The following is a 22,201-nucleotide window of genomic DNA, read 5'->3' as shown; positions in this document are numbered from 1 at the left end:
GTCATTAAACTAACAGGATAAAGCTAAAAATGCAGCGTTAGGCCAGTGACTTTTACAGTAAGCGGATCTCTGTCTCTTCTGAGTGAAGAACAAAGCATGTTTCCAACAACGTGAGGACCATCGTGGAAGAGTATAACCCGAGCACTGAGTTGGCTTTGGGCCCTGATAAAACACACAAGGTAGGAAACTCTGGTAGATGATTTGACTCTGTTTTCCTCACAATTCATAGTCCCTGCATTTTCTTCAAGTTACCATTTCTCTGTGACTGGGGAAGGAAGGGTGTGTATTTCTTTGTCAGTGGATCCATATTCCAAACTGAATTTGGTACAAGTTGATTTAGGGAAAACTTCAGGGACAGGTGAGGGTAGGGTGGGCTATGATACCCTCACCCCACTACACACACAGACATCAGAATATGTCAGAGTGGGGGGGAGTCTGAAATTTACCCGCTACTACTGATGGTCCACCAAGCAGGCACTGAGCGCACCATTAGGTAAGAACTAGGTTGGGGCGCCTGGGTGGCGCAGTCGTTAAGCGTCTGACTTCGGCTCAGGGCATGATCCCAGTGTTCTGGGATCGAGCCCCACGTCAGGCTCCTCTGCTATGAGCCTGCTTCTTCCTCTCCCACTCCCCTGCTTGTGTTCGCTCTCTCGCTGGCTGTCTCTCTCTCTGTCAAATAAATAAATAAAATCTTAAAAAAAAAAAAAAAGAACTAGGTAAGGAACAAGCTGCCCTGGAATAGGTATTGCTGACAATGTGCATTTTCAAAATGCTTCTCAGTGTAATGATGGGTTTGAACCCAAGCCCTCTGGGCTGTTTAGGAGGGGACACGGCGTATTGTGTGAAATCAGGTTGTTCTGCAATTGGTNNNGCTTGTGGGGCCCCTGGGTGGTGCAGTCGGTTAAGTGTCTGACTCTTGATTTCGGCTCAGATCATGATCTCAGGGTTGTGAGATCGAGCCCCGCATCAGGCTCAGCATGGAGGCTGCTTAAGACTCTCTCTCCCTTTGCCTCTCCCTGCACTGCTCCTCCCCCTCCCCATTCTCTCTCTCTCTCTAAATTAAATAAATAAATCTTTAAAAAAGAAAAGAAAGAGCTTGAGTTCTGCACCGAGGACACCAGGTACTAAAAACAACTTGCTTTGCCCCTCGGTTCTCCCCCTCACCCCACTCTGGGTACTCAGCGATTCATCTTTGAGTTCCACAGTCCAATTGCTCTTCTTCAGAGATCCTGTGAAGGGTCAAGAGGACTAGGAAACTTTCGTGTGTAAAGTGCTCTCCGGAGGCAGGAATTGTGCACAAGGCTTAGCGATAAGCGGAAGGGCGTAGGGGATCCAGTGTTTGTGGGAGGGGAGAAAGTCGTCTGAGACAGGAGGCTGTTTGCAGGGGAAAATCGAACAACAAGCTGCAAGTGTGGGTGTGGAGACACTAAATTCGGGTGCTAGGCAGCCTTGCCTGAAATGCCCCTAAGGAAGCCCGGCGACCATTTAGACACTGCCCCTCCTAATATTACTGCCACAGGCAGGAAGACAAAACAATGCTCTGGTCTTCTCTTGGGGAGATTACCACCCACAGGGAGCAGGTATGGGTACACTGAGAGGAAGTGGGAAACAGGAAAGAAGAAAGGGTGGTGGGCAAGATTAGTCACATGGTTCGCATGTGGCCAAGAAAGAAAAGTCTCGTCAGGTCTAGGAGGACAAAAGAATTAAGGAGATCTCTAAGAGTCCGTAGGGCTGTGGATTATTTCTGCAGCCTTTAATAATCAAAGTTTATAATGATAGAACTCTATTTTATTTATATTTATTTGTACATGTTAAAATTATATAATTATAATTTAGACCATTTTCCTACTGCCTATTCGGTCAGTGACCAGCTCGATTCTGCTGACAGAGGCTTCATCTTCGCCTGAACCAAACCTAACTGAGAGCGGAAGGTCTGTTTATCTCTCGCCCAGCACACTCTGCAATGCTGAGTAACAAAGTAAAAGGGAAGCTGTTTACAGATGCAGCGCTCTTTTGGATAACTAACCTAGCCGCGCAACACGTGTCGGGACTCGTTACCTTCTTAATACCCCTTGTATTAGCACTGTGAGACGTACCGAAATCCGGGACTGACAGCCTCTTTCCTCAAGGAAAAAACATTGATAAATGGAAAGAATATACAATTAAAGTCAAAACAGTTGGATTCTAGCTACAAATATGCCACATCGTAGACACAACTGTCTTATTTCTAGAACGAGGGAAATCATCACAGCTGCCACATGCCCCCCGCGGCTGAGCCCTGCGCTTCCCGTTTGCATTGTCCAGAGTAAACCCAATCAACATTACAAGGGATTTGGCAAAAGGCAGGCCTGATCACTGCTATTATTAGGTATGTGGGCAGGTGGGAGAGGAGGAACAATAGCTCGCTATAGCACAACACAGGGAACGTGTTGTATATAAGGAAAGGCAGCATGTCGCGGAAGTTAGAGGAGGATGAGATGAAATCAGACGCGGAATTATCGAAGAATTCACAGAATCTCTAGCATTTCTCTTTTTCAGATGCTAGGCTTGGCACTGAAGAAACGGGCAAATCTTCAGCTGCTACCTGCCCTGTGCTTGGATCAAGTGTCTGTTTATCAATACCGTCCACGTACTCTAATCAATCACATTTATTTATTTATTTATTTATTTATTTATTTATTTATTAAGATTTTATTTATTTGTGTGACAGACAGCTGGCAAGAGAGGGAACACAAGCAGGGGGAGTGGGAGAGGAAGAAGCAGGCTCCCAGTGGAAGAGCCCGATGTGAGACTCGATCCCGGAACGCCGGGATCACGCCCTGAGCCGAAGGCGGACGCTTAACGACTGAGCCACCCAGGCGCCCCTCTAATCAATCACTTTTAATCTGAAGGGTCCGGGAGTGTCCTATCTCCCTCTCCTCAGAGTACAGGGAAGGGAACATGTGCTTTACTTTCTTTTACTATTTCAGGACCCAAATGTCTTCTTCAAGAAGAGATGACGACTTTGGGCTTCCTGGCAGTTACAAGCCATTGTCCAAAAGTGGTCCCCAAATTTCTAACAAACCAATTATCAACCTTCACTCATTGCATATTTACAGACAATATTATATGTGGAAGTCGCTTTGTCAGACCCTGACTGTGTATTAACTACCGTAGTTTTTTTAGTGTTCAGAGATCAAACCTGGCTCACGTAACGCACCTGAATTCCCTTTATCTGGATGTCCATTAGAATCTTTTCCCTCATTATCTTACCAGCCAATAAAGTCCTTTCAAAAATTAAGCCACCCAATAAGTGATCAGGAATTGATTGCCGAAAAAAGGTGTAACGAGTGAGTTAAAATTAGGAAAACACATAGCCTATTTACACATGGTGTTTTGCTAAACTAAATGAAAAATCAGTTAGTAATTATAACTCTGATCATCTGTCTTATTCACACCACAATTTTCAAAGAATAATGGAGAATGGAATATTCACTTGTTGTTTCTTTCCAATTTCAGACATGCAAACAACGAAGGTCAACCAGACGGTCCTGAACGAATTCGTTCTTGTTGGCTTCTCCATGTACCCACATGTGCAGATATTCCTCTTCGTGGTCTTCCTTTGCCTCTACCTTCTCAGCCTCACAGGTAACCTGGCCATCATGGGTCTAACCTGGGTGGACAGATCTCTCCACACCCCTATGTACCTCTTCCTTGGGGCCCTCTCTCTCTCCGAGACTTGCTACACACTGGCCATCATCCCCAAGATGCTGGCGGATCTGCGGACTGGGCACAGAAGCATTTCAGTCGCGGGCTGTGGCTTGCAGATGTGTTTCTTCTTGGGACTCGGTGGCACCAATTGCATCGTCCTCACCTTGATGGGATATGACCGCTTTCTGGCCATCTGCAACCCTCTCAGATATCCACTGCTTATGACCGACGTGGTGTGTGGACAACTTGTGGCCTCCGCGTGGGCTGGAGGCTTCCTTATCTCTCTGATAGAGACTGTGCTGATATTCAGGGCCTCCTTCTGCAGCCCCAACCTGGTCAAACACTTCTTCTGCCACATGCGGGCGGTGGTGAGGCTGTCTTGTGCAGACAGCGACCTCACAGAATCCATTGTGACGGCGATCTCAGTGTCAGGCTTGACGGGCACCTTCCTGCTCATCCTCACCACTTACGTGTTCATTCTTTCCACCGTCTTCAGGATCCCGTCAGCCGAGGGCAAGCAGAAGGCCTTCTCTACCTGCGCCTCGCATCTCACAGTGGTCATTGTCCACTTCGGCTTTGCCGCTATTGTCTATCTGAAGCCAGAAGCCTCGGGAGGAGATGACACGCTCATGGCGGTCCCCTACACGGTCATCACTCCTTTCCTCAGCCCCCTCATTTTCAGCCTCAGGAATAAGGACATGAAGAATGCCTTAAGGAAGGTGCTGGGAAAGAGGAGCTTCTTGAATAAATAATCCTGGATTATTGCCGTGACTGACTGTCCCCCGACGTCAGTAGACATTTATCCTGTGACGTCAGGAGAAGCCGGTGCCATTTCCCTTTTTCCAGAGGTGGTCATGTAGGAATCCAGAGACTGAGTCTGGGAACTAAAGCATCACAGACTTTTACTTAGTTTGTTAAGAAAGTTGTTCAACCACTCGTCCTTCTACTGGCTGCTTCTGAAGACCGAGGGCTTCTGCTGTCAGCCTCCGGGCGTCCCGCATCACTGAGGGAAGGTGAAGAGCAACACTGTAGAAGGGAAAAACAACCCCTGTGACCACAACACTAAGAGATGTTATATCTATGTCTAAGGACACAATGGCTGAGGAATTTTTCCTGGCAACGTTGTGAGGCATTGGGCTGCGCCTCCCAGGAGATAAGCCATTTCTAGTAGGTGATACACCATGTAGAAATCGCCAACTGTCTGTGCATGTCGGGATTGATATCTCAACTTGTTAAGTCCACTGCCATACTGGTGGATGAAGGTTTTTTTTTTTTCAAACATTTATTTATTAGAGAGAAAGAGAGCATGAATGGGGGGAGGGGCAGGAAGAGAGGGAGAGAGAACCCCAAGGGGACTCTGAGCTGAGCACAGAGCCTGAGACGGAGCTCGATCCCATGACCCTGAGATCATGACCTGAACCCAAATCAAGAATTGGATGCATAACCAATGGAGCCACCCAGACACCCCTGATTACTGAAGCTTTTTAAAAACACTGTTCATGACTGTGTCCTTCTAGTGACAGTCAGACGCTCACTTCTGAATATCTAGGATATCGTGGAACGTTGATCCATCAAGCAGACACGGCAGTAGAGCCGGCGTGTTCTATGACTGGCTAAACACACACACACACACACACACACACACACACACACACACACAATATCATGATATTGAAGGGTTTGACAGTGGCAGTTGTTTCGGAATCATTTCAGCAGACATATGATGTGTAATGAAGGAAACCAGATGACCACAGCCTCAGATCTTGACATCGCCCAGAAGACTTAGAATTAGAAGCACTGGGGCGCCTGGGTGGCACAGCGGTTAAGTGTCTGCCTTCGGCTCAGGGTGTGATCCCGGCGTTATGGGATCGAGCCCCACATCAGGCTCCTCTGCTAGGAGCCTGCTTCTTCCTCTCCCACTCCCCCTGCTTGTGTTCCCTCTCTCGCTGGCTGTCTCTATCTCTGTCAAATAAATAAATAAAAAATCTTTAAAAAAAAAAAAGAATTAGAAGCACTGTGGAGGTTGTATCACAAGAGTAATATAATGCATATTATTTCCTATATTTCCATCTGAACACTGGAAAGCTATATCCCATAAGCTTTGACTTGCAGTATTTCCATTTTGTCCCATTCAAATCATTTTTGAATCGGCACATAAATGCATCGATGGCATCCCCATCATCGGCAACAACTGGAATCTGGTTTTAAAATATATATCACATTTTGAAGCTATGAAAATATCAAAGCCATAGGAATAAATTTAACAAAAGACATGCAAGGCCTCTGCATAGAAACTGTAAAGCATTATTAAAATAATTCTAAAAGACCTATATAAATGATGAGATACGCTATGTCATGGATTAGAAGACTTGGTGCGGTCTGGATGTCCATTCTCCCCATGCTAACCTATGTTTCAAAGAATTCCCAGGGAAAAACCTCATAGTGTCTTTTTTTGTGTATGAAAACTATAAGGGGATTTAAAATTTAAATGGATTTACAATTAGACAAGACATTCTTGAAAAATAACTTACATATGTTATATGTAAAAATAATATATATAGTATGTGTGTGTGTGTGTATATATATTACCAAATATCAAGACTCATGCAGCTACCATGTAGAATTGGCCCAACTGACAGACCAACAGAGAACAAGAGAGCCCCCAAAGACCCATGCACACAGGGGCGTTGGCTTTATGATAAATATGGCTTTGCGGAGTGGTTAGAAAATAGCAGACTTTTCAAAAACTCATGCTAGGAAAATTGCATATGCATATATGCATATCCCTACGGAGGAAACCTGCTTCCATAAACAACAACAGCAAGAATCCATTTCTGGGTACCAAGCCTGAATTTGAAAGGCAGAACAATAAACTTTTAAATATAATAAAGCTATTGTTGATACAGAAAATTACCTTCACAATGGCCTTAGGATAGGAAAAGATAGTCTAAACTGGGCATTAAAATCTTAACGAAAAATGAGAAGATCGATTAAATTGAAATGGAGAAATTTTGTTCGTTAAAACAGCATTATTCATAAATGGATGGGCAAGTAAATAAACTGAAAAGAAACTTCAGGAAAATATTAATGTAAAATGTGGGGTAGAGATTACTTTTGGAGGGAGGGGCGCGCAGAGGGACTCCCAGGGGCAAAGTTCTTTTCCTTGATCTAGGCGGTGATTGGGAAGATGTTTGCCTGATAAGAATTTCACTAAACTCTGTATTTGTTTGGATGATTTTTGAATCTGTGTTTTATTTGAAAATCTAAAGACTAAGCAAGGAATTCCATAGAATGAGAGAAAATATATACAACACATACATTTGGCAAAAGGCTCTTACACAGTATACATATAATCCGTACCCAAAACAAAAAAAAAACAAAAAACATTCTGATCAATAGCAAAAATGTTCAAGAGCTATGAAGAGATCCTTTCTAAATGAAAATATTCAAGTAAATACGTAGAAATGTGCCTCATCTCATTGGCAAATATGGTCGGGGACATTCACACCTTCTCGAGCGGTGAGCGTTGGAAGGGCCGGGGATAACCAGTGTTGCCGCAGAGGTCTTGTGCGTTCCCGAGAGGGTGTTTATGGGCTCGGTCACTGCAGAGAACAGTCTGGAAATGTTGCAGAAAAATAAGAATCAGACCGGCGAGAGACCAAGTGACACTCGGAGAAGTAGGAGAACTCGGATTTATTTTACGCCGGCGGAGCCAGATGAGCTCGTGCTCCAAATTCTGGGCCCCGGGCAACGGGGTTACAGGGCTCTTACAGGGGAGTGCAGGCACTCAGGCTCCAAGGGCTATGCCCGCTGCTGGGAGGTGGGTTTGAACTGGGGGAGTGGGGGCTGTTTCAGGCAGGAACAGTAGCACGGGAAGCCTGTTTACAGAGGCAGAAACTGCTGCTTATCTCTTGCTGCCAGTGGGGCTTCTGGTTATCTCTGGTTCATCGTTAGTAACTTTCCATCTTCACGGGCCTCCTGGCCTGGGCCGCTGGGCAGTTTCCCTCTTCAGTATTACACACTTACTAGTTAGTCCCTCAGGGTCCTGGAAACCTTGCTTCCAAAATTCCTTAGACTTACACTCTCCCTAACCCCCTCCCAACTTGGAAGTATATAAGGGGCCACTCCTCGTGACCCCGGTTCAGCTCTTTTTGACCAAGGGTCCCGTCCCTGTGCTTTAATAAAACCAGCTTTTTGCACTGAAGACGTCTTAAGAATTCTTTTTTGGGGGGCGCCTGGGTGGTACAGCGGTTAAGCGTCTGCCTTCGGCTCAGGGCGTGATCCCGGCGTTCTGGGATCGAGCCCCACATCAGGCTCCTCCACTATGAGCCTGCTTCTTCCTCTCCCACTCCCCCTGCTTGTGTTCCCTCTCTCGCTGGCTGTCTCGCTGGCTGTCTCTATCTCTGTCGCATAAATAAATAAAATCTTTAAAAAAAAAAAAAGAATAATTTTTTTGCCATGTGCTCTGAACCCCAGCATCTTTCCTACATCAAGTTTTTTTCTGTTCTCAACCTAAATGTGCAAAGTGTTCATTGTTCCTTCTCTGTGTTGTAAGAATTGACTGTGTTTGAGACACTGCTCTGGCTATGGGGAAAACAGACCCAAAGGAAAGTCTATCCTTCCTTCCTTCCTTCCTTCCTTCCTTCCTTCCTTCCTTCCTTCCTTCCTTCCTTCCTTCCTTTTCCTTTCCTTTCCTTCCTTTCTTTCTAGAAACTCACGTTCTCCTCGTGGAAGGGCCAGACAATGATGGTAGAGCATGGACTGGAAATTCCTGGAGATCTGCGGGAGCGTCCAGTACACAGACCCGCACAGGACGACTAGATGGTTTCAGCCGTCCCGAGGGCCACTGTCCCCACACAAGACTGCTCTGCCTCAGTGTCTCAGCGTCACTGAAGACGCCCAGGAGAAACGGGGAAGAGACAGCCGGGAGGAGCTGTGGGGCGGGGGACAAAACGCATCTCAGACACTGACCTCAGGAGCTTCCCTTCAAAGGAGCCCACGTTTGTTTTTACTGTGAGCAACATATGCTTCTGGCAGGTTAAAAACAATAGGGCAATCAGCTGCTGGGAAAAGACAAAGGAAGAAAACCGGGTGTCTTGGCCCCAGCGGCAGAAGCATATTTTGAGGATGGCAGGGCCGACCTCCCCTCCCCAGGCTTGCACAACCTTGAGCCCACCCGCCCGGCGCACCCTGCCAATCACAATGGCTCGTCACTGTACTGGCAGAGAAATAAAATTCTGTGATTTAAGCCACTTTAATTTGGGGGTTTGGGTGGTTGCAACTGTAGCTACACTGTATGGTTGATATAATAAAATTCCTAACAACGTGTCCAGTCCACAGTATGTGCTCACTATGGGGCGGGTGTGCGGTATCGGTGAGGCGAGGTCCGGAGCCCACGACCAAGAAGGAATTCTTGAGGCATCTTTGGTGCAAACAGCTGTTTTTATTAAAGCACGGGGATGGGACGTGTGGGCAGAAAGAGCAGCACCGGGGTCATGAGGAGTGGCCCATTATAAGTATTTTCAAGTTGGGAGGGGGCTAGGGAGAGATTCTAAAGAATTTTGGAAGCAAGGTTTCCAGGACCTTGAGGGGATGAGCTATTGGTGGGAAAAGGTCATTTATTACTCTCCAATAATAATAATATCAGTGGGCCCTATGCTTGGGGGGTAGAGATAAAGGAAGTTTCCAAAGGAATTTTTATTTGTTAAAGTAGACTTACAGGGTCCTGGGGGAGGGGGTGGGGTCAGGCTAGGACTGCCTTTTGCCCTTAGCAAAGTATTAACATTGAGTCCCTAGAGGAAGGTCACTCTGCCTGTTTCAAGGACTTGTCAATGGCTTGTAGAGAGCAAGGAAATGTAATTGTGTCTACATACATTTCCTTCCGGAAGCTAGGTTATTGATAGCTTTGTTCTTGTAAATTGCTAAGACATTAAAACTGAGGGAGACGCCTGTCCTGCAGGATTGTGGGCTCCATAAATTAACTATTTGTTATTTCTTTCAGCCAGGACATCCCATGGGGGGGGGGTTGTGGGGTGTCAGCTTTTGCTTTGTCCTCAGCTTGCCCTCTGTCCCCTCATCAACTACATGGCAACTGTGTATCTTTTTCCTGATCCATTGAAAGAAGTGTAGGAGCAGCTCCTTCTGTTTCACTTTAATTTCTCTCTATTGTCACCACCCCCCTTCCTGAAACTATCTGGCCCCTCACCCTCCAGGACTGTACTCGTGATTCCTTTCTTGGCTAATTGTTGGTCTTTTTCCTTTTTTGGTCCGCAAAGCCCGTTCTTCAAGTAGGTCTGTTCACTTTCCTCTCTCTCTAGATTCCGTTCCTCTGGTTACAGCTCTCAGATCTGTTTCTGTCATACTCGTGATTACTTTTTATTACTTCCAGGGTTATAATCAGAAGACAGGCCTAAGATCCAGGCCAACATTTCTAATATCGGTGCATTTCTTTGGGCTTCACGTGTCAAGAGTGAATTTGTCACCCATTTCTCAAGTTGTTCTCTTGTGTTTTAGTTCTGGGAGTTCTCAGTCCACACCACTCAGGCTGAGAACGTGCAGAGATAACTGTAATTCTCCCAATCCTTCAGGCCTCAGTTCCATTGTTCGTAGCCCTATTGTTTTACAGGGCGGAGTGGGAAATTACTTCTAGTACAGTGCGCTCCCTTCCCAATACTGCACCCTAAATGGAGGTCGTTTTCATGTGGTTTGGAGGGTTGGGGTCCAGAGCCGGTGGCCAGGAAATAATTCTTTTTTTTTTAATAATAATTTTTTATTATGTTATGTTAGTCACCATACAGTACATCCCTAGTTTTTGATGTAATGTTCCAGGATTCATTATTTGTATATAAGACCCAGTGCACCATGCGATATGTGCCCTCCTTACTACCCATCACCAGCCTATCCCATTCCCCCACCCCCAAGCCCTCAGTTTGTTTCTCAGAGTCCATAGACTCTCATGGTTCATTCCCCTTTCTGTTTACCCCCCTTCCTTCTTCCCTTTCTTCTCCTACCAATCTTCCTACTTATGTTCCGTAAATGAGTGAAACCATATGATAATTGTCTTTCTCTGCTTGACTTATTTCGCTTAGCATTATCTCCTCCAGTCCCGTCCATGCTGCAGCAAATGTTGAGAAATCATTCTTTTTGATAGCTGAGTAATATTCCATTGTATATATGGACCACAACTTCCTAATCCAGTCATCTGTTGAAGGGCATCTCGGCTCCTTCCACAATTTAGCTATTGTGGACAATGCTGCTATGAACATAGGGGTGCATAAGGCCCTTCTTTTCACTACGTCTGTATCTTTGGGGTAAATACCCAGTAGTGCAATGGCTGGATCGTAGGGTAGCTCAATTTTTAACTTTTTAAGGGACCTCCACACTGTTTTCCAGAGTGGCTGTACCAACTTGCATTCCCACCAACAGTGTAGGAGGGATCCCCTTTCTCCACATCCTCTCCAACAATTGTTGTTTCCTGCCTTGTCAATTTTTGCCATTCTAACTGGTGTAAGGAAAGAATTCTTGAGACATCTTTGGTGCAAAATGGTGGCTTTACTAAAGCATGGGGACAGGACCTGTGGACAGAGAGCTGCTGGGGGGCGGGCGGGAGGGGGGAGTGGGGAGGTGGTGAGGGTTGAGGTTTATACCCTTTGGAGCTGGGGGAAGTAAAGACAAAGGGGAGTTTCCAAAAGGTCTTTCATATGCTAAAGAGTCACAGGACCCTGGAGGCCTTGCTATTGTCACACTAATGTTTTTTCCTCCAGCAAAACCTTAGCCTCAAGTATTTGTCAGTGGGCTAATTTTATCCACACTTCCTTCTGCCCTCATTTCCCACATCAATTCGACCTCTGCTTGCACACTTGCAGGGACGGGGAGATCAGTACATAACACAGGAGGTAACCTGCCCCGTTTGTGACAGTTCCAGCAGACAGAGAAGCACGGAAATGGCCTGGGCATGAAAGGCAGGCAGGAACCCAGAGCTGTGGTCAAGGAAAACCCCTCATTGCGAGAAGCAGATTCAGATTTGAGCCAGGAATCCAGTGCCTGAAATGACTCCCCTGCCCAGACTCAGACCCTGCTCTCCCCGCCCCGCCGTGTCCCCACCTAGCCCAGCAGTATTCACGAAGGGACGTGAAAAGGGGCAGGCAGGGAAAGACGTTTCCACCACTGGATCTTGTAGATGTATGAACAGGACCTGAAGCATCTTGTCCTCACTCATGAACACACAAGTAATACTGATGCAAGGTGGTCTGGGTGTGACAGATATTTTCTCAAAAAAAGGTAATGGTCTAAAACACCAGACAATTAATTTATCTGGAACTTTCTTACTTTATTGTTCTACTTCCTCAATCTTAAGGAAGCCAGATGGACTTTAACTTGAATTGTCAATAAGTCTGTCTAAGGATGTAGACAGCACCTGGCTGGCACTCAGGCAGGGAAGTCAACGACTTCGTTCTGCTTCTCTCCAGGGCTATGTCCCTCCAGATTTCGCTCTTTCATTATAGGATGGCCTCTGAGTGACTTGGACCCAGTCTTGCTGGGGAGAGGTAGGTCACCATGACAATGCGTCCTAAGGGACTCTGTCCCCGATGATGAGGGGATAAGAGCTGGCTACCGCTGTCCCTGTCTGCTTCAAGGCTCACCCGCCAAGACACTGTCCTGTCTCGCTCGCCATGGATGATTCAGAGACCAACATGCAAAATCAGCTTTACTGACGACCAGCGGGGGCAGCGGGGGCTCATGCACCGTCCAGAAGCAGCAGGTAACCAGCGTCCTGACAAACATCCGAAGACAGAGCCATGAATGAGTGCAGAGGTCAGGCAGGCAAGGGACGAGGCAAACTTCTGTGAGAAGATCTGCCTCACTCAGGTTCGAGGTGTGAGAGCCTCGTTCATTCCCTAGGCCTTCCAGATCCCTCAGAATCCTGAGAATCTCTTGAATTTCTCCAGATGTTCCATTGGCTTAAAATCAAAACCAGCTTAGTCATGCAAACATCTCGTACTGAGATCCCTGCTATTTGACTCATATTCAAATGTGTACCGTTATGGAGTTAAAGCGTGAGAGGCACATTTAAAATGTTCACAGGTATAAGGGATGTTTCTCGTTCCATTGCAGCGAAGTGCTAGAGGTCTGTGCACATGTGGAGAGGACAGGATATTGTGTATGCAAAGGGCGAATCCTGCGCGCAGAGGCTGATGGTAGGAGAGGTGGGGACCTACCGTGTTTGGAGAGTAGCACCCTCCTTACCCCAGCACGGGACCAAAGCCATATCTACCATATTCAGTCCATAACATCATAGCCCAAATTCAAGTGAGATGTTAAAAAACCATGGATTGAGTCTGACTGCTGAACACAGACAAGCCAACCACAAACCCCTGCTTCTACCTGACCGAGTCCATCTGGCTTCACCAATGGTTAGTCGCTTACACTGGGGCCAGGATAGGATGGGGACTCAGTTTACTGCCATAACTCCATGGCCAGACCTTCGGGTGTATCCCAGCTCCACAATTTCCTAAGCTGTGCCATCTTGAAGAAAAAAAATCACTCCTATCTCTGTATCCTCTATAAAAACGGACAAAAGTGCTTGGGCGATGGGGCCGTTGGGGTATGAAGCTAGCACATGGAAAGTTCTCAGTGCCTCGCACGTCGGATTAGTTCTGTCGTCTTCTCTATGGGCCATGCGGACACAGACTAGGACAATAACTACGTTTCCAGACAGAGCTCAGCTTTTGAGTCACCAAATTGTTTACTGAGTTAGAATTATTCAATTTGTGATAATCAAATGAAGAATTCAAGGCAAACGAAACAAAGCATTTTCTCTGAACACGGGAGATGGCTGTGTGCAGAGCCCTGCCCGAGGCATCTCGGCACGAACGTTTGTGTGGCTTCCTGTGGGGGCCGCCAGGGGCCAGGCAGGTGCCGTCAGGCTCTGTGTCTGTGGCACTGACGAGGTGGCATGTTTGGAGAGGAGCAACCAGGAGCCCAGGCAGTTGCACTGATATAAATAGCAAGCGGGGTGGCCCCGGTGACGTCTGCATGGTTTCAAGCCCACAGAGCTCTGGGATCACCAACGCGTTTTAAAATAGCAAGTATGGTTCACACTGTGGGCAAATCATCCTCACATAGATCATGTCTTTGTCACACAGCCTAATAAAGTGAGAATGGCCGATGTCACCAGCAGGAACAGCGTCCCTGTCTGATAGACAAGAAACAGGTGCAGCCTTCTACCTCTGGCACAGAGAAGGGGCATCAATTTCCCAAGCTCCTAAATTATTACATTATTTACCTACTACCTCATTCAATAGAGGTTTATTTTTACCCATTATATGCAAAGCACTGAACTTAATGAGGCTAGAGAAACCAGTGAGAGTTTCTACTCTTGAGGATGGAAAACCCAGGTCAATGCATAACGACCCCAATCCGTTAGTAGATCTGTTACTAGAGTGCTAGTCCCAACAGCAGATGGAAGGGACTCCTGGACAACGTCTTCACAAAAGAACTGATGTTTATGATGTCTGGGCATGTGCAGAAGACCAGAGGGAGAGCGCAGAGGTGTCTTCAAGAGTCTGGCTCACCTGGAGGGGGTGGCTGGTGATGGATGGGGGAGGGGAGGTGGAAGGGAGAGAGGAGCCAGGGCAAAATGAGTCTTACAGCGTCATGCAGTCCTGAGTGTGGCTAATGAGCTGCTCTTGGTTCTAAGGGGAACTGCAATGGAATAATCCTAGAGATCTTCCCTGTTAATTATCAGCCGTCAAACCAGAGATGTTTTAAAGAGCTTATCACTCTGAAGTTGAAATTCAGGCTCACCTGTCCCTTGCTACCTTCATGGTGGAATGCTGCCCTGACCTCCCGAAGTATCGCAGGGCAGCAGAGGACGCCTGTTGTCCAAGCCCGACGATGAGGACAAGACGTGGCGCAGAACTTACACAAGGAACAAACAACACAAGCCATCAGTGCCCACAGCGCACGGGTAACTCAGGGCTACCTGAGGCCTCTGAGTGCCCTGAGTCAGAAGCAGTCTCTCTGGTGTGTGTGTGTGTGGGGGGGGTGCTCCTCAGACAGGGAGGGCAGGTCTGGAGCCCAGAGCAGAAATCGGGGAGAGATGGGGTCATAGTGTCGAGGGGCCAGAGTTGCCCCAGCGGGAGGGGAAAGCCCTTGGCAACAGTAGCCAGTCCAAGCAGCAAAAAGCATTTTGTTTTCAACGACTTAGCTAGAAGCCGAGGACGATGGGGATGGGAAGTGATACTGAGGGGTGGGCAGGAGCTGGGTCTTGGGCTCCTCTGGGTGCAAGGGAGCCGGTCTGCAGGCTTGCGGTGGAACGAGCAGACACCTTAAGGCACAAGGGGGTGCGGAGCAAGGCTGGCCTCAAACACACTTGAAACCAGACCGTGTATTTTCCAGGCTGCTTCCCACGCTCCACCTCCTTTCTAAGGGCTGCTTTCCCCCAACCCTCAGGACTTTCAAGCAAATTTCACGCGGTGCTGCAGCTGGAAAGAACTCTAGTTTGTATCCAGTTATTGTACGTTACAAAATATGTATCCGAGGAAGTAAATGATTCAAGATCACACGAATCAAGGCCGAAAGTCAGCCCACTAATGATTTAGTTGTCTGCCCTTGTATAGGCACTGCTCTGTATACTGAGGGTAGAGGGTGAGGGCAGGTCCCTTTTGAGACTTCATGTCATCATTGCTCAGTCCATGGCAGCATCTAATGTCCTTAACTTGGCTTTGGGCACTTCCAGCCCTCCTTTTAGGGCTGTTCCCACCCTGTATTATGTTTTGCCCCAGGACATGCTGTGCTTCCTTCTTGTCCTGTCCTCCCTCCTTGCTGCCCAGTCCTCCTCTCCAAACTTGCTCTCAGAAAAGTATCTGATGCATTAAGTCAGTTTTCCGAACCCGGGTTTCTGCGTGCTGGAGGGTGCAAAAAGGTTTTCCAAGATCCAGGTGCGAATCGTTCCAAGGGAACCATTCCCTGGTCTTCAAAGGTCTTACCAGTTCTTCTTAGAATCGGTGTGCTAGAGAAAGTATTTCTTCTCCTTTCCCCTTTGTTTTTCAAAACCTGTCCCCCTCGGTACAAAGGAAGGCATAACCAACCCACTGAGTGGAGGGGGGCAGAGGGAAGCTAGTGTGGGGGCAGTGTCGGTGCTGGGAGAGGGAGCGAACATTCCCGGCAGCCCGTCCTTTTGCAAGTCCGCAGTTTCCCATCTATTTCTTTCAACACAATTGAATGGAAGCTGATTGACTTGTCAGCTAATAGATCAATAAAAACCATTTTGATGATAGATGACTGTGTAATTTCTGGCATATAACTAATAGAAAGTTCAAGTAATTTAGTGTTATTACTATAACAAAACGACTTCCATTCCCTGAGCTGCAGTGTATCAATGCCATTTATTTCTGTGAACTCGTTTCCTCAGTGTTTCTATCTCCAAAATGAAAAATAAGGATGGAACGGGTTCTGAAACTGCTCTCATTCTGATGATAGTGGTTTTCACGGATGCACACGAGAATTGAGAAGAAGTGTAGTCCACATTATTATAAAATGATATGACAATAAAAAATAACATATTTTAGAATTTGTCATATATTTTTATTGTTTTGGTGAAACGCATGCTGATTACAGAATAAAATCTAATAGAAAATCTTTCCAAAAATTTTAGCCTCCAGAGTACAAGAAACAAACAAACAAAAAAAAACCATGCAGATAGAAATAGAGAAATCAATAAAAGGCTTGTAATTATAAAAATATATTACAATACCTTGAATTATGAATTCAGTGAGAAAAATAAAAAAAATTTCCATTTTTTAAAGACACATGCAGTCACGTAATTTTTGAAACAAGTATCTGTGGGTATCATAGCACCGATACTTAGACTTTACCGAACATATAAAGGAGTGATATAATAATTTCATTTAAAATGTCAATACTCACATGCAGTGGACATTAGATTCCATGCAACTATTAAAATGTATAACCAAAAAAATTGATGTCAAGTTTATAATTTGCAAGCTGATATATTATTATTTTATTTTGTCTTTTGTGGTTGGGAATGGGGTTTTTGTTGCTGCTGTTGTTTTCGTTTTAATTTTTTTTTCTCACTTGAGTACAGTTGACACACAGTGTTACGTGGGTTCCAGGTGTACCACATCCTGACTCAGCTTCTCTGCACATCTGTGCTCCCCACACCTGCACCTGCCATCTGTCCCCAGGCAGCGCTATGACAACGATGTATCGTTTTTTATGTTGCTTAAAGATAAAAAATGTTAAGTCCCACCAAAAATGAGAAAGCTTGATGATATGATCCAATCTCAAGTCAGATTTCTGTGTCTGTCAGGTGCCCTCCACGGGCAATATGGAGAGAAGACTGCCAGGCTGCGAAGGGAGGTCGGGAGGCAGATGATGGCCTCTTCCAATCTGATGCCTCAGTGGCTGTATCAGTTTTCTGTTACCGTTGTAACAAATGCCACGTGCTTGTTGGCTCAAAACAATGGAGGTCTATTCTTTCTCCCTGTTCTGGAGGTCAGCAGTGTGAAATCAACACGCAGGGTGTTGGCCGGGCTGCACTCCCTCTGGGGTCTCCAGGGGACAATCACTCCTTGCTTCTGGTGGCTGCTGGCTTTCTTCGGATTGTAGTCACATAGCTTCCAATCCTCAGGACCAGCGTCTTCAGATCTCCGTTCCTCCTCCGACGTGCCTTCTTCTCTATGTGTTTACTTCACATTTCTCTCTTATAAGGACCCTTGAGATTGCATTTAAGGTCCACCTGGATAATCCAGGATGGACTACCATCTCAATGTCCTTAACGTAATCACACCTGCAAAGACATTGTCAGAGCATGCAATTTGCACAGGCTCTGGAGACTGGGTGTGGGCGCATGTGGGGGTCCATGTTTCAACCTACCACACCGGCCCTGGAATGAGACAACCTAATCCTAGCACAGAAAACGTACTCCGAAATAGTTGTAAAATGAATGGAAAATTCTTTTTTTGGAGACGAACTCTTTTAGCTCTCTCTCTCTCTCAAAATAGTAATAATAATAATAATAATAATAATAATAATCAAATAAAGATTTAAAGAAATGGGACACCTGGATGGCTTAGTTGGTTGAACATCTGACTCTTGATTTCAGCTCAGGTCATGATCTTAGGGTCGTGAGATTGAGCCCCATGTGGGGGCTCCACGCTGAGTGTGGACACTGCTTAGGATTCTATCTCTCTCTCCCCTGCCCCACTCCCCCACTTGACTCTCTCTCTCTCTCTAAAAAATAAAAAAATAAATAATAATAATAATAATTTTTAAAAAGAACTCTTAGCTCATCTATACTGAATTATTTCTTTAACTGTGAGTGGGTATTTCCCAAACCAACCCTCCTTCCTCCCACGCTGCCTAGCCTACAGCTCAGTGATGTCCTTGAGCAACTACGTCCTCTTTCCCTGGAGACAGAAGCCCTCGGGCTCCAGCTTGCTCCGCCTCCTTCTTTGATTCATTCACTCAGCAAATACGGAGTCCAGGTGCCATGGGGCTTGCAGTTTTGCAGGAAGTGAAGGAAGCACATGTCATGGATAAGAAAACAAGAATTGAAATATTAAGACCCGATCGGCAAGCATGTATCAAATAGCCACTGGAGTTAAGATCGATACATTATTGAGTACAGTCCTCAAGTCTGAGAATTTTCCCTTGAGGTGGGAGATGAACCAGCAAAGTGAAGGAGCTGAACGACGTACTAATAATCGATAGAGCACTATTGAGCATCTTGAGAAGGCTGTCATCTGGAGTTGGGGGGAGGTTAGGTGTTTGGTCCTTCTGTCTCTCAACATCTTGTTCTTCCTGTTATTTTTCAGGTAGGCAGGTGGACAGAGACAATGGGAAATTTGAGTGGAGGCCACATAGCAGAGTTTGTTTTGGTGGGCTTCCCTACCTCTCCACCCCTCCAGTTACTCCTCTTCGTCCTCTTCCTTGCAATTTATCTGTTGACACTGCTGGAGAACACACTCATCGTTTCCACAATCTGGCTCGCTCCAACCCTTCACCGCCCGATGTACTTCTTCCTTGCCCATCTCTCCTTCTTGGAGCTGTGGTACATCAATGTTACAGTTCCCCGTCTTTTGGGAGCATTTCTTACCCAGGACCATAGAGTCTCCTATGTAGGCTGCATGACCCAGCTCTACTTCTTCATTGCCCTGGCCTGCACCGAATGTGTCCTGCTCGCGATCATGGCCTATGACCGCTACCTGGCCATCTGTGAGCCCCTCCGTTATCCTAGTCTCATGCCCTCCAGCCTGGCCATTCGTCTTGCTGCTTCGTCTTGGGGCAGTGGTTTCTTCAGCTCCATGATGAAGCTTCTTTTCATTTCCCGACTGTCCTACTGTGGACCCAACATCATCAACCACTTTTTCTGTGATATCTCTCCCCTACTCAACCTCACCTGCTCTGACAAGGAGCAAGCAGAACTAGTAGACTTCCTCTTGGCCCTCGTGATGATTCTGCTGCCTCTATTGGCTGTGGTTTCATCATATGCTGCCATCATTGCCGCCATTGTGAGAATTCCTACTGCCCAGGGACGTCGCAAAGCCTTCTCCACCTGTGCCTCTCACCTGGCAGTGGTTGTCATCTACTATTCCTCTACCCTCTTCACCTACGCGCGGCCCCGGGCCATGTACACCTTCAACCACAACAAGATCATCTCTGTGCTCTATACGGTCATCGTACCATTCCTCAATCCAGCCATCTACTGCCTGAGGAACAAGGAGGTGAAGGATGCTCTCAGAAAGTTGGTCCTGGGCAGATGCCGCTATTCTAGGGATGTCCCAGATTGATGTACAACAGAACCTAGAAGTCAGGAAGGAACAGGGTCTTAATGGTGCCACCTCAAGGAATCATAAAATAGGATCAAAGGGAGCATAAGTATCGATTAATATGCAGTTTTGTTAAATAGCATCTGGGAATCTCCTGATACAAATGAAAGTTTATGAATCCTTGATCTTGCACAGGGTTTCCAAACTGAGGTTGCATTGGCTGCATACGATGCTCCCGGGGGTTTGTTAAGATGCAAATTCCCAGAAAAAAAAAAATCTGTCGAGGGTCTGATAGAGTACGTCTAGGTTGCAGCTATGCTGTGTACAATTTCCAACTTCCTAGCAACTCTTGTTTCGTAGCCAGTTTGAAATTCCCTACTTTAGGTCAACGCATTTATTTTATAAATGAGAAAATATAAGAAAGCGGACTTACTCGTGGATATGTCAAAGTGATAGAGGCTTTACTGCAGCAGTTTCAAAGATCTAAATTCTCAAATCCCACTTCCATGAGAAATCACAAAAGTAGTTACTATACCCCAAGAATGGACACTCATGCCACCTACTCAACACTCCGCACCTCTACACGTCTTATACCCGCGGCACGTCAAGGAGGAGGGAAACGTAATGCTGATCTTCAGCCATGTGGGCGCCACCGTGGACATGGCTAAATATTCATCCGCACCCCTTCTTTGACGCTCAGTGGGATTGACCTACTGAGTGCTGATTCCGTAGTAGGTGAAATGCGGTAGCAAACTCGTGTATAGGTTGGTCTCAGAATCTTCTCCAGCACAATGGGCAGCTTCTGCTTTAATTAGTTGGTACCCGGGTTATACCAGTTGCTAACTATTTTAAGTTTTGCTCCTGGGACAAATGAGCACAAGAACAGAAAATATCTTAATAAGAGATAGAATGACGGAATGAGAGGCAGGATGCAGGTAGCTATCTCTGGAGTGAGTGAGATGCCTCAGATTCAAACCCTGAATTGTAGACATTCGCCCAAGTTCCTTTGATTTTTAGAAACTTGCTTGAATTGCTTAGGGAGATTTTCCCACCCTGACTCAGGGTTTTGTTCTGCACATTTGAACCATATTTAGTGTTTCTTTAGTTGTGGGATATGTCGAAGAAATAAAAAAAAAAAAAGTGGTATTGAACAAGTACTCACAAACTCAAATTGTCATAATTGATGTATTTGCTCATTCTGAAGGCTTTGGGGAACACAGATGATTGCTTATTAAAGAAAACTCCTCGATCAATAATCATTTCAGGTTTTCCAGGATCTAAAATGAAATAACAACAACAGCAACAAAGAAATCTGACACTTTTCAAAGTGTAAATTGCTTTATTTTCATGAGATTTAAATGGCCTTCTAAAGAAACATCTCTGAGATTGGCTCCCTGTCCCTTCCCTTCATTATGTTCTCTTTTCTTTTCATTGACTTAGGGAAGGCATGGCATTTTATGCCAAGAATTCTGCTCCTAAAACCAAGAAATTTCCCTTTGCTCTTAGTTTTACCTCTAAGTCCCTGTGACAATGAAAATATTATCACCTACCTCATACGCTCGCTGTGAGTATCAAATAAATAATGAACGTGGGAGGGAAGTGTTAACATCTCTTCTCTTTGTAGGTAAATTTCACCTTGGATTAGTTTACTTTTCGTCCCCCAGCTTTACTGAAATACAGCCGACAAATAGAATTGTAAGGTATTGAAAGCGTTTAACGTGACGACTTGATATTCATACACACTGTGAAAGAATTCACTTTCCGTTAACTTTCCGGCTCAGGACTCTTGGAAGCCTGATAAATGTTGCTAAGCAGCAATGCTTATGGTACAAAGAAGCCCTGATGAGTAAAAGTCCTCGGCACTGGGAGATCAATGAAAGTATTATAAGTCACAACTTCAGGCTACTTTTATAACTTGGCGTGCCTTTTCTTGGGAGCCCTGGAAACCATGGACCCCACAGAACTGTGAGAAGAGACAATGGCTCTTTGAAAGGGGCTTGAAAATTCTAAATCAAGGCAGACCATGTGCCCCTGTGTATGAATCTCATGGCCTCACCCCTGCCCTATGACTTTGAATCCCAGAGATGAGCCCCTGTCTGCTTTCAGCACTCCTTCCACGGAAGAGACATTCCTGGCGCTGCCTGCCTGCTTGTCTCTGTCCTGTTTTTCTAAGTGAAACTAATGCCAAGTGTGGCCTTTGGCAGGGTGTGAGCTGGATTATTTCGGGAAGCCTCAGATCTTCCTGCATATAATAGCTAACTCACAGTAACTCTTCAATAAACGCTAAGCCCCACCTTTATTATCATTTTGTCATAAATAATATGATTATGCGCTTCTAAAAGACGTTCCTGTTCTACTAACCTGTCCTCAAACTCACTCTTATTCAAACTGAGATTGGAGGATTGACCAGGTACTCGAGACCATATGTGGAAAACGAAGCTCAGAACACCCTTTGTGATTTTGCGGAAAGGGTGGTAAGTTAACTAGAAAACTCAGCATTTCCAACGATCTGATCTAAAAATATCACAGCACATCACTGGGTTGACTCAGCGAGTTTCATACTCCTTTTAAAGATGATCAGAAGGTACCATAACTCTTTATTAGAATATTAAAATAAAACATTAATCTCTTCCTAGCCATTTCGATCTTGGATTTTGTGCTTGGTACCAACCTTCTTGGAAGGAGGAGCTAGAGGTCAGCTGGCACAAATAACACTT

At 45.8% G+C, this 22,201-nt stretch overlaps 2 protein-coding genes across 2 annotated transcripts; both read left to right on the top strand.

Annotated features, from left to right (window-relative positions):
- On the top strand, positions 1–4,442 carry LOC103672133 (olfactory receptor 10X1). Its single transcript, XM_008700801.2, has 2 exons — positions 1–179; positions 3,499–4,442. The coding sequence occupies exon 2, from the start codon at positions 3,501–3,503 to the stop codon at positions 4,440–4,442; it is 942 nt and encodes a 313-aa protein (XP_008699023.2). The 5' UTR covers positions 1–179; positions 3,499–3,500.
- Positions 4,443–18,289: 13,847 nt separating this feature from the next.
- On the top strand, positions 18,290–19,857 carry LOC103672074 (olfactory receptor 6P1). The gene has a single exon (XM_008700737.2). The coding sequence runs from the start codon at positions 18,552–18,554 to the stop codon at positions 19,503–19,505; it is 954 nt and encodes a 317-aa protein (XP_008698959.1). The 5' UTR covers positions 18,290–18,551; the 3' UTR covers positions 19,506–19,857.
- The last annotated feature ends 2,344 nt before the right edge of the window (positions 19,858–22,201 follow it).

The sequence above is a fragment of the Ursus maritimus genome, unplaced genomic scaffold (genome assembly GCF_017311325.1).
Source record: "Ursus maritimus isolate PB19 unplaced genomic scaffold, ASM1731132v1 scaffold_2, whole genome shotgun sequence".
Lineage (NCBI taxonomy): Eukaryota > Metazoa > Chordata > Mammalia > Carnivora > Ursidae > Ursus > Ursus maritimus.
The sequence above is the reverse complement of the archived record's forward strand: the minus strand, read 5'-3'. Positions and strand labels throughout refer to the sequence as shown.